The 16209-nt window shown below is 48.6% G+C and overlaps 5 protein-coding genes across 5 annotated transcripts; 3 read left to right on the forward strand and 2 right to left on the reverse strand.

Moving 5' to 3' along the window:
• Nucleotides 1–514: 514 nt before the first annotated feature.
• N7471_003781 (uncharacterized protein) lies at nt 515–1420 on the forward strand (the record flags this gene model as incomplete). Its single annotated transcript, XM_057276501.1, has 2 exons — nt 515–831; nt 889–1420. 2 exons carry the CDS (start codon nt 515–517, stop codon nt 1418–1420), a joined length of 849 nt encoding a protein of 282 aa, XP_057136111.1.
• Nucleotides 1421–2258: 838 nt separating this feature from the next.
• On the forward strand, nt 2259–3688 carry N7471_003782 (uncharacterized protein). The gene is made up of 2 exons (XM_057276502.1): nt 2259–2891; nt 2943–3688. Exons 1-2 carry the CDS (start codon nt 2512–2514, stop codon nt 2968–2970), a joined length of 408 nt encoding a protein of 135 aa, XP_057136112.1. The 5' UTR covers nt 2259–2511; the 3' UTR covers nt 2971–3688.
• A 246-nt stretch (nt 3689–3934) lies between these two features.
• On the forward strand, nt 3935–6917 carry N7471_003783 (J domain-containing protein). Its single transcript, XM_057276503.1, has 6 exons — nt 3935–4158; nt 4214–4298; nt 4363–4589; nt 4666–5323; nt 5378–6316; nt 6382–6917. Exons 1-6 carry the CDS (start codon nt 4129–4131, stop codon nt 6528–6530), a joined length of 2088 nt encoding a protein of 695 aa, XP_057136113.1. The 5' UTR covers nt 3935–4128; the 3' UTR covers nt 6531–6917.
• Nucleotides 6918–7500: 583 nt separating this feature from the next.
• N7471_003784 (cation-translocating P-type ATPase) lies at nt 7501–10820 on the reverse strand (the record flags this gene model as incomplete). Its single annotated transcript, XM_057276504.1, has 3 exons — nt 7501–10150; nt 10228–10493; nt 10575–10820. 3 exons carry the CDS (start codon nt 10818–10820, stop codon nt 7501–7503), a joined length of 3162 nt encoding a protein of 1053 aa, XP_057136114.1.
• Nucleotides 10821–13702: 2882 nt separating this feature from the next.
• N7471_003785 (Zn(II)2Cys6 transcription factor domain-containing protein) lies at nt 13703–14908 on the reverse strand (the record flags this gene model as incomplete). The annotated part of the gene is made up of 3 exons (XM_057276505.1): nt 13703–14501; nt 14568–14665; nt 14717–14908. 3 exons carry the CDS (start codon nt 14906–14908, stop codon nt 13703–13705), a joined length of 1089 nt encoding a protein of 362 aa, XP_057136115.1.
• Between the last annotated feature and the right edge of the window lie 1301 nt (nt 14909–16209).

Genomic DNA, 16209 nt, shown 5'->3' on the forward strand with positions numbered 1-16209 from the left:
CATTTCTTGAAATATCCTACAAGACAGACTGGTTGTATGTATATCATTCCTTGCTATTCCTGTTCCAGCATCGATGGCTAGTATATATTCACGTTATTAGACAAGTCCTAGATAGACTAGCGATTAACGAAATCTGAACCACATTACCATCAGAACGAGTGTTATACGAACAAGACGACGAATCACAGATTTGCGCATTCAAAAAATCATAAGCTAACGATGTAACTTCGGGTTCGTACTCGTATTCATACCTCCATTGAGCGCCGATAAACTTAGAAGCGATCATAACACCCCTCCCAACAGGGGCCCTATACATAGTACACAACGTTGATCACCATGCATCCCCCCCAGTTTATGCGCATTAATCCGATCTCGCGGGACTGTCTTGATGGTTCACCCTCGCCACAATGAAGGTACTTATAAGCCTGCATTTCCGCACTATAAACCCTGAGTAGTGCTATTTTCGGACAAACCTATCAATCCTCGCTTCCGATATCGAGATTCCTTATTCAATATGGTAGAACACGCCGAATACATAGCCAGGCACATCGACACAGACCTCTGCTTCTGGAGACGCCTGGATGTTGACAACGGTGTCCAAGTCGACCTTACCAAGGGCAAACCGGATGATAAGCTCAAGAAAATGCAGGTGCTGGCTGAGATGCATAAGGTGCAGGTGCAAGATATCCGGGGGCAGGAATCGTCCTACACCCTTGACAAGAACGGATTCGTATACCTGTTGCATGAAATGCCTGAGCTCGCCAGGGTCTCGGACAAAGAGCATGTTAAGGATACGATCATCCCTCAGACGGAATCGTTAGTTCGCAAAATGTCAGTACCGATCTCGGAACAAACATGTCTGATTCGAGAAGCTGAATAATGTCCCAGAACTGGTGCTACCAGGACAGTCACATTTGCGCATCGGGTTCGGTTCCTCGCAGAAGATGGGGCCTTGCTCGCTAGCAACCGCGCCCCGGCGCACAGCGTGCACTCGGATTTCACGACTAGGGGTGCACTTCACAACCTAAAGAGGCTTGTTCCGGACAAGCGGGAGCGTAAGCGTCTCCTCGCTGGCCGAGTCTTGATTATCAATGTCTGGCGGCCATTGAAAGCCATCCAGAGAGACCCCCTCACGGTTTGTGACTGGAGATCTGTTAATATCCAAGACGAGGGTATCCCCACTCGTTTAACGCTGCCAAATGGGTGGAATGAACTCGGGCGGTATGCGTTTAGTCCGAGTCAGAGATGGTATTATCTCGGCGGTCAACAACCCAATGAACCTCTCATTTTTACGCAATTCGATAGCTCCAAAGTGGATGAGGGAGGATTCACAGTACCGCACAGTGCGTTTGTTGACCCAGAATTTAGTGACTTCGCTGCAAGGGAGAGTCTAGAAATCAAGATGTTTGCATTTGTTTAGTTGAGTTTGTTCTGTTTGCTCTCTCTTTGTCTCAGGCGAGTCAAAGGAGTCAAAGGAGCATTAGGGAACCTTGAAGTTTCAGTCTTCAAGGCTATATTTAGAGTCCTCACAGATCAGGCACTCCATTAATTATTAAATCTGAGTCAATAGTCAAGCGGTTCTTTCAGCTTCCCGAATTCCCGAGAAAAAAATTAATAATATACTTAAATGACTCAAATACTTTATTGCCTTCCAAGGTTGTGGCTTGGAGGCATCTGAAATTTTCTCCACGTTGAACACGTTGCACACGTGCGTTTGTTCGATGCAAGGTGTAAAAATTCAAACATCCCTTGCTACCCAAGAAATTGCCTAAACAGACCGGAGAATGACGAAGCCTCCGGGACCCTGCATGACTCAAATATTTGGGGTGCATTTATAGGCTGATTTAGGGCAGTTTAGGGCAGTTTAGGGTAAAGTCGGGAAGCTCCAAGGCTCTTTGTTGCCTGATGTGATCGCCGTTCGGTCCGCACGGCAATAATTAGGAAATCGGGCATCGGCCCTTAATTTTCCAATCACCCCATGACACAGCAGTATGGAGTCGTCATTTTATGTTTCAATTTTCTTGTTTCAATTTTTTTTGTTTCGATTTTTTTGTTTTGCAATTTAACCTTATGGCTCATATATTGAGACTCATTTCTAAGAATCACCTCATCTGAAAAATAGCATGCCTAAAGTTTAATAATTACTCACTCTGGGGGTCCTCGAATGACGCGATGGTAAAACCGTCATTTGATGAGGAATATCACGCCCTTTAATCCAATTAGAACTCCCTAGGGGAGGGACCTTGGAGCTGGCGCCATTTTTTAAAGCCATAAGGTGATCAAAGGTGATCTTCTCTCGGGATGGTCCCACCGAGAAAAAGTGGGTCTTGCATTTTTCTCCTTTAAGTGACTCACTTGGCATACTCTATAAAGAGTCACCCCCTGCTGCATATTGCATGTTTTTTTCTCTCAGTACCTCATCTCATCCTTTCCAGGAGGTGATGGTCGCTCCCCTCTATATCAAAAGTTCTTTCCCCATTGCTTAGAGCCTATATTCTTCAACTTCTGAGAATGGGCCAGAGGCATAATAGACGCCGCACTCGTCGTTCAAGCAATCACAACACTATATCTCATACTGTTCTCGCTCAACATCCGACCTTGCCCGTGGCAATCAAATCACCTATTCGGACACCTCAGAACAGCTTTTGCGCCCTTGTGTCTGCCGACAACTCTCCCGACGCATGCATTTCACGTGGATCTCCGGCAGCTACCCTCGCCCCATCATGGCAATATGGGTATACAGCCTGGCAGACCCGTGAGCGCTCCTCGCGGCTGGAATCAGGTTGGCTGGAAGAAGCACAGTGTCGTCTGTTTGGCGGAGAGCCGGGGGACGATGTGAGCCTCTGTTACCGGATGCTTGAGTACTTCGGTGGACTCGACTACATTGACCCGTGAGTATCCATGGATCAGTCTCCTTTCACCAATCCTAACATCTCTTTCAGAACGAGTGGCCAGGCCCTTGGAGATTGAATGTTTAAGGTTCAGACGGGAACTTCAACGTCTGGAACCTTAAACCTGACTGGTTGTTTCGCCTCTCTTTTTTTCAGTCAACGAAAAAGACAAACCCCCAAAACGATTTTACGAATTTGCGACGTTGATGAATCCGCGTTCGACAAATAAAACAAAAGAAAAACTCCATCGAAAATCAACCGACAACTCGACGCACTGCGTCTTCTGTCGGCCACTGCAAATGCGCCTACACCATACTGAAGTGGCAAGAACGCCAGATCACACGGATTATTCCGGGTCCCCGACTTGCAGCAATGAAGATGCCTCTCTCACGAGGTATTGGATTGGTCCCTCTTTACCCGGCCGTGTGGATTCTGGTCCACTGATTATATCGCACACATGAGAAGATGAGTCATTGCCATTTTCTGGCTGATACCTCGTATCCATGCTTTGGCTAGATTGGTTGAGTTTGCGTCCGACCTCGAATCGTTGATGCTTGAACTCCTTTTCTGGGCAGACTGGGGAGGTCTCGGTTATCTTTGTTATGAGGGGAGAATTGTGTGCGATGGATTTGTTCTGTCATACTTCTAAACAGAAAGTAAATGGTTAAGGCTGGAGCATGTGATTTTGATTGGATATTCGATCATCACTGTCGCTCTTTTAGAGTGTATTTAAAATCAGTATATATGCAGCCTTGAGCTCATTCACACCAAAAATTATGAACATATTTTGAAAAATACCTTGACCTTCAAAGAAACCTTAGAAAGCTATCATGTATCATCCCTAGGTAAGATAGACCAACAGTGCACAATACTATACAACAGACGTAGTAGCAAACATCATATGCCTGTGGATCTCCACTCTGTCCTTTCACCGCCTGTAGCGCCCAAAAGAAACTGCCATGTATTGACTCCCACTTAAGGCAGGCGGTGAGTGGACCCTGCTTGAGGACACGGTCATCACCAGATCAGGAAGTGCGATATTGATTCACCCTACATCACTCCTTTGTTTCTTGTGAGCCAGGCTTTTGGGCTCTAAGTAGGCTCTTATTGCAATTCTACGATCCAAACGCGTTCTCTTGACCGTTCAAAGTGGCTACCGTCAACAGCCCTGTACAACACGATCTTTAAATTCCGCGGCCAGCGGCCACCGCTGTCTGTACCCTGAACCCGCCGCAGGATGTCGTCAGACTACACCTATGATGAGCAGGTAAGGATGGGACTTGATCCGTTAAAGAAGTAGTAGCACTAACTTTGGCTTTTAGGGACAATTCTTCCCCTTCTTCATCCTCACCTTGACCGGCCTGGTCACTCTCCCTCTCACCTATAACCTCCTACGACCTAGCAAAGGTGAGCTTTTGCAAGACTAGACCATATGTATTTCTAGGCCCTAACCGCTTTATGTGATCTACAGAGCTTGAGAATACCGCTCCCCGCATCAAATCCGATTTCAAACCTAAACATGCGGACCTCATCGACGCGCAGAAGCGCAAGCGCCTGCGCAAAGAGCGCCGAATCAAGCGCATTATCACGGTCATCCTCGGATATGCCGTAATGGCATGGATGGTCTATTTAATTCTCGTCACCGCCAGGACAGTGGTGAAGGCATACGACCCTTATGATATTTTGGGTGTCTCTAGGGTGAGTTATTTAGTTCGGCGCGTCCCCGCCTAATACTCTCAGAGGATTTCAATTGACTAAATTTCTCGGAAAACAGAGCGCCGATGAGAAAGCTATCTCCAGACATTACAAGCGCATGTCTTTGATCTTCCACCCCGATAAAATTCGCCCCGACCCCGCTAAGAATGAGACTGTCGAGATGCTCAACGAGCGCTTCGTGGAGCTCACCAAGGCCTATAAAGCTCTCACTGACGAGGAGGTGCGAAACAACTACCTCCAATTTGGCCACCCCGACGGCAAGCAGAGCTTTAGCATCGGTATTGCCCTTCCCAAGTTCATTGTTATGGATGGCAATGGCAAATACGTTTTAATGGTCTATGGTGCCCTCTTGGGTGTGCTTCTGCCTTATATCGTCGGAAAGTGGTGGTATGGATCTCAGCGCTACACAAAGGAGCGTGTTCTTGTTGCCAGTGCCGGAAACATTTTCCGCGAGTACAAGGACGATATTACCGAAGCTGGAATTGTCAGCGCTTTGTCGTCCGGCGAGGAATTCAATGATATGCTCAAGGGTACTCGGGCCGAGTCTGGCCTGGCCAAGCTCGAGAAGCGCGTGTTGGCAGATGATAACTTGTTCCTTACGGCCAAGGACCGTGAGGCGCTGAAGCAGTTGGATAGCTCCTCTCGTCGAAAGGCTTTGGCTTTGTTATGGGCTTATCTTGGCCGAATTGATCTTGGTGATGCCTCTCTGGATGCTGGTAAGAAAATTCCCAATGATGTTCTGAAACATACCACTAACTGAGCCTCCGCAGAAAAATATGAAGCGGCCCCAGTCGCCCTTGCTCTCACTGAAGCTTTCACTGCTATTTCACTTGCATTTGGTAACCTCGGACCGATCGTCGGTGCCTTCAAAACGTCTCAGAACCTGATTCAGGCCGTGTCCCCGGGCTCATCACCACTGCTGCAACTTCCCAACTTCACCGATGCCATTGTCAAGTCCGTAGAGGGCGAAGACTCCAAGGAACATCTCACCGTTCAAAGGTACATGGAACTGCCAGAGGCTCAGCGACGCAGACTTACTGTCGGTGCTGGTCTTCTCTCTGATAAGCAATATACCGACGCCGTGTCCGTTGCCAAGCAACTCCCCATGCTCCAACCCGAGCGGATCTTCTTCAAGGTTATGGGAGAAAAGGTGATCACACCCAGCAGTCTGGTACAGCTGGTAGTAAAAGCCCGCTTCATCCCGCCAGGCAGTACATCCGTGCCGCCAGTGAACCCGCTCGACCTGGAGGACGTTGACCCCGATGAGGACGATCTGGAGGCCCTGATGGGTCGCAAGCCAGCCAAGAACCGCACCACCAAGCTGGTGGATGGCAAGAAGGTTGAGGCGAAGATTGAAACCATCCAGCCGCCGCTGGCCCACGCACCGTACTTAGCACGCGACCACTCCCCTCGCTGGAACATCTTCCTAGCAGACGGCAAGCAGGGCAAGATGGCCGTGCCACCGTTCACATTTACAACATTCGACAAGCCGATCTTCGACGAGGCCGGCAAGCCCACCTTCGACGTCCAGACTCTCAAGATGCAATTCCAGGCTCCCCCGCAGGTCGGCGACTTCACCTTCATCCTCCACATGATCTGTGACAGCTACCTGGGTCTTGACAACACGGCTCAAATTACGCTGCACATTGACGACCCTGCCAAGGCAGTCGCTGTGGAAGAGGAAGACGACATCAGCGAGCCAGACGAGGGTAAGTCTTTCTCAGCTACTACCCACTAAACTACTTGTTTCGCTTTTACTAATCCTCCCTCTTAGACTCAATCGCCGGCCAAATGCAGGCGATCAAGACAGGCCAAGCACCTAAGAAGAAGTCTAAGGATTCCGACGACTCCAGCGAGAGTGATACCGACGGCGACGCGGGTGATACCAGCGACACCGACACAGAGACGGAAGACGAGGATTGATTCCCTTTCTCATGCATTGATTGATCGATTGTACTCACAGCTTGTGTGATGTGTATGTGTGACATTGGCCTTTGATCTGAACCCTGGACCTTGGCCTTGCCCATGTCCCGGGCTTAGGCCTACTATTGCTACTAAGGCGTTCTCGGTTTTTATCAAATTCTTTTATTCATCGGGTAGCTATGGAGTGACTTGGGTATGGCGATGTGATTCAACTTCGCTGTCTACGAACTCATTACTCTTCTGGGCAATGAGCTTGTGTAAGTCTAAGTCTTCCCGATTATCGCGATACAGTGATTAATCAGCCGGATTACTTTCAGTTTGGTCTAAAATAGAGTAGTCAAGTCTGGATTGAATAAATGTATTACTCTTTTTGAGCCAATCCTCTCACCTCTCACCCCGTCTGCAAGAATAGTCGGCCCCTTATGCAGCCTCTATCCTTAACGAGGACTTTAAATGACGCACATCCGACCACCAGTTAGGTAGCATTGCCCGAATTATAGGTTTAATTACGTTGATTTTGACCAATTGCCCGAAAAGGGTACTTAACTGACATGCCATTAACCCTGATTTGATCGTTGACATGCCGGCCCTGGGGATTACCAATTGAAATGCTCTCTTTTTATTTAGGCTACGCCTCACTTCCCCCCATCTTATTATTGTATGGTTTATCCATTACAAGACTGACATCGTGCTTGTTTCCATTCTTAGTTAAAAAAACCCGGTAATAAACCTTGGTCGATGAACTATGTACATGTTTGGTGGGCGAGAAAAGCAACCCCTGGGGGCAGCGCAGTCCCTGAGCCCAAACTTCCCACGATCCATTGCAAATACCTCCTCCGGATATCCACAATCCCCATAAAATGATGTCCCAGTTTTCCCAGTAAGTGTGTTCCCATGATGTGTGCGTGCTAAGACAATGTGGCGGTTTGTTCCCCGGCCCCGTTTGATGTCGGGCCAGGGAAAGCATTTGTTAGAGTTGCTCAGGGATCTCTTCCAACGGAGTCAACTGCGGATATTTTCGGGCTCTGCGACGGAAGAAGACTCGCTTAGCCCATTTCCAGGCTTCGACACCGATGAAGAACAGGACAGCCTCGACCGCCACGATGCCCCATTCCCAAGTGATAGGCTTATGTTTGAAGACGACATCGTTCAAAACGGGGATGTAAAGGATAGGGAACATCGTGATCCATCCGGCCATGATGGACCAGAAAAGGAACTTGTTCCGCCAGACGTCGTACATCCACTGGGTAAAGTATTTCTTGGATTTTGGTTGCATGCGGAAGAACGACCGGCGCAGGTTGACCATTTCCCAAGCTAGGAAAAGCGCAAACCAAGTCAAGCACACGAACGTCGTGGCACGTGCTCGGAAGACCAGTTCGCAGTCTTTGATCTCTTCTGACCACTCCTTGTTGCAGCCACGGGCCAGGTTGCCGTCGCCGAATCCCCACACGCGGACAGAAAATGCCGCCAGGCAGAGTGCTGCGGTCCAGATACCATATACCAGGATGTCGATGATTACCTCCCAGGTGAATATGCCTTGCTTACTCTGGGGAGGACGGTTCATGATGTCAGGGGCAGCCACCTCCATTCCAAGGCCCATGTCAGGCATACCCGATGTAATCATAATAATCCAGAGAATTTCGACCGGTGAAAGAGGGAAGACGGATTGATTATCAGCATCTTTGAAAGCTAATCCGATAAGTAGGGTACAGGCCTGAGCGATGTTCTCTGACAATAGATGAAGCACGAATTTTTGAATATTATCAAAGATACGACGACCTTCCTCGACGGCATTGAGAATCGAGGCGAAGTTATCATCCGTGAGAATGATATCAGATGCATCTTTAGCCACATCCGAACCTGCCTGTCCCATAGCGATACCAACATCGGCGTGCTTAAGCGAAGGAGAATCATTAACTCCGTCTCCAGTCATAGCTGCAAAGCGGCCACGGCGATGAAGTGCGTCAATCATGCGCACCTTGGTCTGCGGGGCACAGCGTGCAATGACCAAAGGCAGAGTCGGAAGTAAATCTACTTCCTCATCAGTGAGTTTGTCAAATTGACTAGCAGTCATGACCATGGCGTCCGCAACATCAGCCGCCACGGCATTGAAATTAGTAGGAAGGATTCCTACTTGCTGGGCAATCGCTTTGGCAGTGCCAGGGTGATCGCCAGTGACCATGTGGACAACTATACCAGCTCGGTAGCAGGCCTGGATTGAGCCCGCCGTCTCAGGGCGCGGAGGATCATACAAACCGATCAGTCCTAGGAAGCATAGATCATTCTCTACATCTTCACGATTCAGGTCGGCATCTTCGAGCAGTTGTGTCTGAGTAGTGTACGGTCGATGGGCCAGAGCCAAGACCCGAAGTCCCAGTTTGGCGAGTTCCTCCATGTTCTGGATGATCTTTTCGCGGTGGTCGTCGGTCATTGGCACGGGGGTAAACGAATCTTGGTCCCAGATGATAGAGGTGCATGAGGCTGCGATACGCTCGACCGCACCCTTGGTGAACACCATTGTCCGGGTCTCTTGTGGAGTGATCTTGCTGAAAATCACAGACATTTTCTTAACAGTTGAATCGAATGGGAATTCAGCCTGTTGGTGCCATACTGTACCCTGGCCTTTCTTGACCCAGCGGTCGCGGTTCCAATTGAACCTCGATGCAAAAACATGAATGGCAATTTCTGTGGGTTCACCTCTCGCGTTCCATTCGCCCTCTTCGGACTTGTACACATGAGAGAGATTGGCCATTGAGGCAACGTCCAGAAAGTCTTCGAGCTGGCGGTTTCCCGAGACCAGGCCTTCGGCGTTCTCCGTAGTGGTACTTTCATTCTCATGATCTAATTGCGAAGGAGATATAGGGCTGAAGGTGACATCTCCGACGGTAGGATTGAATGGATCGTTGGATGGGCCGACGGAATACGTCCCTCGAGACGGAATCCATGCCTTTTGGACAACCATCTTGCCCTGAGTCAATGTACCGGTCTTATCGGAACAAATATCTGTGACGGCACCGAGCGCTTCTAGCGAGTCTAATTTGCGAACAATCACGTTCCGCTCGACCATGCGTTTGGTACCCACTGCCATAGTGATGGTGAGCACGACCACCAGGCACGCCGGAATCATACTGATACCGGTTGCAACAGCATACATGATGACTTCAGTGTTGCTGCTAAATTTGTTTGCAGCCATGCAAATAATGGCGAACACAACGGCGATTCCAAATAGTAAACAGGCCAGCTTTGACAGCTTCCTCTGCAAGGGCGTTCCGATATTGACACCGAGGAATCGACCCACGGCATCCGCCCAGGTGAGACTCCAGGCCTGGACGTACCAACGTTTCTTGGTCTCACCGTTGGGACCACGCTTGACCTGACGACGCTTATTGCCGCTGGCCCGCAATGCGAGGGCAATAGATCCGATTTCCGTGAACATGCCTGTACTGACAACCACACCACGCCCACGACCACGAGTGACAGTGCTGGAACTATAGGCAATATTAAGGCGGTCTCCAGGGCCAGTATCATCTTTGAACGTCGAGTCGCATTCCTTCTGGACGGGAAGAGACTCGCCAGTCAGGAGGGCTTCGTCGGTCTCGAAGTTGACTGCTTCAACCAGGCTGATATGTGTCAGAAATTTTGCAAACCACTGCCCCAATGGCACCAAATCGGAGTTACACCATAACAGGAAACTCACCGAATATCCGCTGGAACAGTATCTCCCGTTCTAAGCTCGACCATATCACCCGGCACGATTTCCGATGACGGCACCGAGAATGTCTGTCCACCTCTCGAGACAGTTCCCGTCGGGGAAGACAGCGAATGCAACGACTCCATAGTCTTTTCGGCGGCGTACTCCTGAAAGAATCCAACAATGATATTCAAGACAATGACAGCACAGATTACTCCGCCCTCAATCCACGACTGAATTCCAAAACTGACCGCCATGGCCAGAATCAACACCTGCAACAAACAAATTGTATTAGATTTTGAGAGCTTTCAAGGAGTTTCGCGATATCAACACGAAGGACAGTGAGCCCTTACTAGCATCATTGCGTTGGCCACCTGGCGCACGAAAATCTTGACCAACGATACACCTTCGCCTTCATCCAGTTTGTTGGGACCATATTGCTGCAGACGACGGCTTGCTTCTTCGGGAGCCAGACCCTCGTCCAGCCCAGTGCTGAGTTCCTTGATCACGGCTTCATAAGGGAGCGTATGAGCCGGCTGGCTTAGTGGGCTGCCGCCCGACCCGTCGCCGGGGGCGATGTCGTGCTTCTCCTCTAGCATTGAAGATTGTTCTTGGGTTGGTAGATAGCTTGCTATGATGACTACCGAGCTGTTTGCCCGTCTGACTCTTTTGTTCGAGGCAATCACGGGCTGGATAGTTGACTAAAATGTGGCTCTTTGTGCGGGAGGAAAGTAGTTCTTTAGTTTTCAAGCGATAGCTCAGACTCTGCTCGTGTGAGAAACACAGTGTGGAGATGCCCCAGAGTCTTGGCCCATGACTTCCAAGGTTTGATCTCTTGGTAGCCATGCACGTTGGATGGTTCATTGGAAGAGATGGGCTGATGGACAGGCGCCAAGGTATTAGGCTGGTCACCTCACGTTTGCTAGACATCGGACGCAGGTCGGGGCTCATCCAATGACTGGAATATTGGGTCCTAGAATACCAAGAATTACTACATAGTATCCGCAAGCGCAGAATTGCCAAGATCCAGGACGTTGCAGAATATTCCAAGCTTGTGTCACTTTCACAATATTGCTCCATCAGTGTGCGGTGAGTTTGTCTCGTCAAGCAAAAGTCTGCGTACTTCCCTGGGCTGATTGTTCCCTTGCCAAAACAACCGAATAGACGGAACCAAAGCACTCATGGAAGCAGCAAAACTCCGCTGGCAGGAGCGCACCTTGGCGCCAACCCTTGGCGCCAAACCCTTGGCAGGCGGAAGAAGCCGGGGGGTTGCATAGTCGGCCCTTCTACAGCCTCTATTTTTAGGTAACGAGAACTTTCATATTCGATCTATTTGGTTCCAGCTTATCTTAGATATATTTTTGACTATCTATAGCGTAATTATACCTAACTGACAAGTAGGTAACACTGGTCAAGTAACCAATGGTAGATCCTCTTACTCTCCCGTCGAACGGGTTGTAATTGACATGCCACTTTCAATGATGTTTTCCTTCATAACGAGCCAAAAACCGTCAAAGATGTTCGCTTCGATTCTCATTCATGTCCGTGAGGAAATCGACAGTCTTCTTGCTGCGAGTCATGGCAGTTTCAATACTTAGAAGTTCGGAATATCGGTTGGCGACAATACATCAGACGGAAATGAGAATGGCATCAATAAGGTCCTGTTCAAAATCTGGCTCAGCGAACTCCCTAGGTCCTTCTTTGAGAAGTTGTGGCCTAAGGTGGCATGAAGCTATCCATAAATTAGGAAGGTGCGAACGTCTCCAGTGTGGTATCAAAATGGACATCATAATCATGATTGGAGGTTATGTTGAAAATGATGAGGTCTCCATTATTTTTTTGCTTATAAGAGTGGTTGACTGACTTCTGTCTACTCCGTCGAAGGTTTCTTGCTATTGTTTATTCCTTGCGTTCCCCTATAAATCTTGTACATTTTCCATACACAAGACCCTAGGGGCCTACGAACAGAACACAGCCAAGCTACACAAGAGCTCTCTGGTTTATTCAACGGTTTCAATTCCTCTTCTCGAGCTGGTTTTTCTTTGTAACCGGTACATATATATGCGTGTATATGTATATTTTATTTCTTTGTTTCTCATAAATAATAGAATAATAGACCAAGGAAATTAGAAGATTGTAAGAGAACAACATATTTTCACCAAGAATGACAGGGAGATAGCATGATACAGCATTTGACTTGGTATGTATGTTATATGCAATGTCCCATGTTATTCCCTGTCCCATATCACACCACATCTCCAACTCCTAGATGTATACATCGGTAGATTATTATCTACATCTACATCCCTATATATCCCGGTACATCCACCAAAGTACATACACCAGGGTACACAAACAACCCCAACAGCCACTGACAGAAGCGCATGTCCTCAAGTTCCACAGAAAACCCTCCTCACGCAACCCAGTCCTCCCCTCCCCAGCCCCCAGCCCGAACAGGCAAGATGACACACGCACTTGCTACGATCTACGATCTGATCTGATCTTATTTGATCTGCGCGCTCCTAACACTTTTCAGACATCTGCTGCGGCGGCTGTCTTTCTTTTCTGGGTTGATGCTAGATGAATCTGTGTCAGGTGGTGCATGTATTGTACCACTGTATGACTTGGTGCGAGATCAAGACCTGGTGTGAGGCAGTTTTCGGGGTTTCTGTGTTATCTTTTGTGTGGGGTTGGGTTGGGGTTGGTTGTAGGTCAGATGGGATGGGATGTATCGTGTACGGGTTGCTTTGCATTTCATTGGAACTTGTTGTGGCCACAATCGTTGGTATTGTTGGAATATAACCATAACTGGGAAGTATGACTGACCTTTCATGCCAGATAATCTCCATCGTGGGATTTATCTGTAGTATGATCATACCATGCTAAACCGTGTATATCTTATATCTCATTATAAGTAACCACCCCAACCCATTCTAGTATACACAACAGGGTCTACCTAAAAGCTAATACTAGCGCTAAGAAAAAAACGGAAAGGATCAAAGGCATAAGAACTAGTACCTAAATTGATAGGGCGATACTCTTTCCAACTAGATACCAGAATCAAAAGGAAATCCAAATCCAAGATCAATAATGACGATTCAAAGAAAGACCTGGCTGAACGCGAGAAGTAAAAGGGAGGGAGAAAAAAGCGACCTATCAAGGAGGATTGGGGCTCAATGTGCCAGACATCTTCCAATCTTATAATCCTGCGTGGATGTCGTGCTCCATGCTCCGATGAAGATGTTCAAATTCAGATGTGGGGGGTATAAAGTGAAAAAAAAAGATGAAAAAGAGCCGGAGAAGAATGTAAGCCATCATGACGAGAATGAGAAAAGAGAAAGCGAAATGGTAAGAAGAAATATAGATAAGAAGTGAAATGAAATCAGCTGCTCAACAGCTTGTACCAAAAACCAAAACCGAAAAAAAAGGCACTGTATCTCCAAAAGACGAGAGACAAGTCCATCATATCATACTACCAGATTTACCGCTGAGGAAAATTCCAGCCGGGCGTAAACCCAGGATAAAACGTCGAGTCATGCGCCAGGAAATTGAAATCACCCATCATCTCCGCAGAGAGATTCCCAGCAAGATGGTGGGGATGCGTATGAGATTCAGCCATGATGCCGGGCGGTAACCTCGCCATCACGGGCTTAACATCCTGCTGGGGAGTGCCGGCATCACAGCATCCATTCAGGACATACGGGAACGGCGGCTCGTGATGCGCATGTTGAGGATGATGCGGAAGCCCGGAAGACGCAGACGGTAGATCAACATGGGGCGCGATATCAGCGCCCATGTCCGGCGCGTTCATGGATGGCCGTTGCTGCAGCGCCATTAGGTCGTGGTACCCTGCCTCTGGGTAGCTGTAGCTCGTCTGGTGGGCGGGCTGGAGATCCCACTGCCAGCTTGTGGCCGTAGTGGTGCGGCTGGGCATGGATATGGGTGTTGGGACTGGGCATGGTGGACGAGAGAGGGTTGGCGAGGGCTCTGGGGGTGTTGTTGGCTCTGGTGAGGGCTCTGCTGTGACGCTGCATTCGGTGGATGTTGATAGCAGTCGTAGGTAGCGCAGATCCTCTGAGTCTTCGTCTGGCTCGTCGGCGTTTTCTTCGGCTTGTTTGATTAGCCCTAGGCGGTCGAGGATTGCGTGTGTTAGAGGGTGTCCGTCTGGGGCTTCGGCGAGGGGATCTCCTGGGAAGCCTTCGTTGTTGATGCAGAACTTGTAGAGTTTCTGGAGGGCTTTTACGACCAGGGAATGGTGGGATTCGAGCATTTCGACGAATCTATGTGTGGTTTGTCTATGAGATTCTGAGGACATGCGTGGCTTGAGATTCTGTGCATGCACTCACCCTCGGGAGTATACTTTGGTCTGTGTGGCCTTCCTTTCACGGAATAGACAAGGGTGGTTGTATACCGAGCAGCGGTTGCAAGGCTGTTTCCCATCACACTGGAATGGGTTAGTCAAATCGCAATCCTTATGCTATATCAGTCGACATACCTTGGTCTTCTTCACGCGACATCTATCACAGGCCTTCAAAACATGCTTACGCTTGACCCGGAAGACGCGTTGGTCGCGCTTGTCCTCGCCAGTCCGGGCCCGATGCTCCAGTTCCGACAACGAAGCCACAGCCGCAAAGTCGTCAATGCTATGCGGGAAGCCCTTGGGGCGAAGCTTTGGCTGCCACGACATGGTGGATTGTATCATATTGGAAACCCCACTAGAAACCAAGCAAGGGAGGTAGATATTGCAATGCAAGAGTAGAAATGGCGGAGAAAGAAAGGAAGAGAGAGAACAAGATTTCAAGATCAGGAAGGAGAGAGAAAATGAGAGCTTTGACCAGCAAAGTAAAAAGGAAAAACAGAAGAAAAAGAAAGGAATCGAGCAGGTGGGGTGGATGATAATGAAACGGGCTTTCAGCCGCCAGGGCCAAACGTTGATATCATGATTATCAAAGGTGCAGAGAAGTTGTCCCCCGCATCAGCAGAGAAGCCCTTGGCCATAGTGACGTGGAGAGACTGTTCAAAGCGTTCGAGGGTGACGAGGGTGGCATGCGGTTGATCCCAGGGCATGTAGGCATGCAGACAAGTAGGCAGTCACTTAGGCGACTGTTTAGGTACCTAGAGATCAGTACAATGACACGGTCCGAGCCGTGAGTCCATGAATTCGGCAGATCACCCTAGTCATTGGGCAGGAAAATACAGAGACGATCAAGCCCATAGGGAGGTAACGTTCCTTGTCACACGATTTTCCTCTCGAATGCTGACACTGCACGTCAGAGAGACCCCCAACACACGTGCCTGGAGATTGGGAAAGGCCAACTCCGAGATTTTGTAATGAGATGATGTCCAATCGTTTTCCTCCTGCAGCTGTGAAGAGGTCAATGCGAGATAAAAATAAAAGAGTCCAAAAAGAAGTCGGTGAAAAAGGACATATGACATCCTTGCCAGCTGCACCGAAACGTGGTACAACATGATATGCCAGAGAATATGTAGACAATTACACTGTCAGGTGGCTCCCTCCCTCAGCCTCTGAAAAGAGAAAGAAGTTGAAGGAGTTAAAAAGAGGCTGAGGAGAGCGACAATAGGAAGTACTTTCTTTCCTGATACAAAGCGGGGTTGATGATATTAACATTTCTATCCTATTAGGGCCCCTTTACTCCCCTTTCTACCCTTTCTACCCTTTCTACTTTTCTACCTACATGACACTCTTCTATTTCTTTCGTACAATATTACCCTGGTACTGCCTGCATTCTCGCACAGAATCAGACCCAGTGTGCTATGATCAGATCCCCAAGGAAGAAGCAGCCCTAATCCGAACAGTTGTCAAGGCTAGATCTTTGCATTGATCAACTTCCTTTTTGTACTAACTGTGTGTGTGGCGGTGTAAGTATGTGTGATATGTGTATACTAAGTATACCTACCAGGCAGCACAGTGCTCAGCTCGAGCTGCAATACCATACAGTGTGTCACTGATCTACGGAGTACACTTGA

This window comes from Penicillium samsonianum (assembly GCF_028829775.1).
Source record: "Penicillium samsonianum strain IBT 33392 chromosome Unknown utg000003l_segment0_segment0, whole genome shotgun sequence".
NCBI lineage: Eukaryota > Fungi > Ascomycota > Eurotiomycetes > Eurotiales > Aspergillaceae > Penicillium > Penicillium samsonianum.

What these genes read in the sequence shown, in the direction of transcription:
- N7471_003782 (XM_057276502.1), top strand. Translation starts at nt 2,512, where the DNA reads ATGGGCCAGAGGCATAATAGACGCCGCACTCGTCGTTCAAGCAATCAC. An exon ending in GGACTCGACTACATTGACCC is followed by an intron (nt 2,892 to 2,942) that starts GTGAGTATCCAT and finishes CATCTCTTTCAG; the next exon opens with AACGAGTGGCCAGGCCCTTG.
- N7471_003783 (XM_057276503.1), top strand. Translation starts at nt 4,129, where the DNA reads ATGTCGTCAGACTACACCTATGATGAGCAG. An exon ending in ACTACACCTATGATGAGCAG is followed by an intron (nt 4,159 to 4,213) that starts GTAAGGATGGGA and finishes TTTGGCTTTTAG; the next exon opens with GGACAATTCTTCCCCTTCTT. An exon ending in ATATTTTGGGTGTCTCTAGG is followed by an intron (nt 4,590 to 4,665) that starts GTGAGTTATTTA and finishes CTCGGAAAACAG; the next exon opens with AGCGCCGATGAGAAAGCTAT.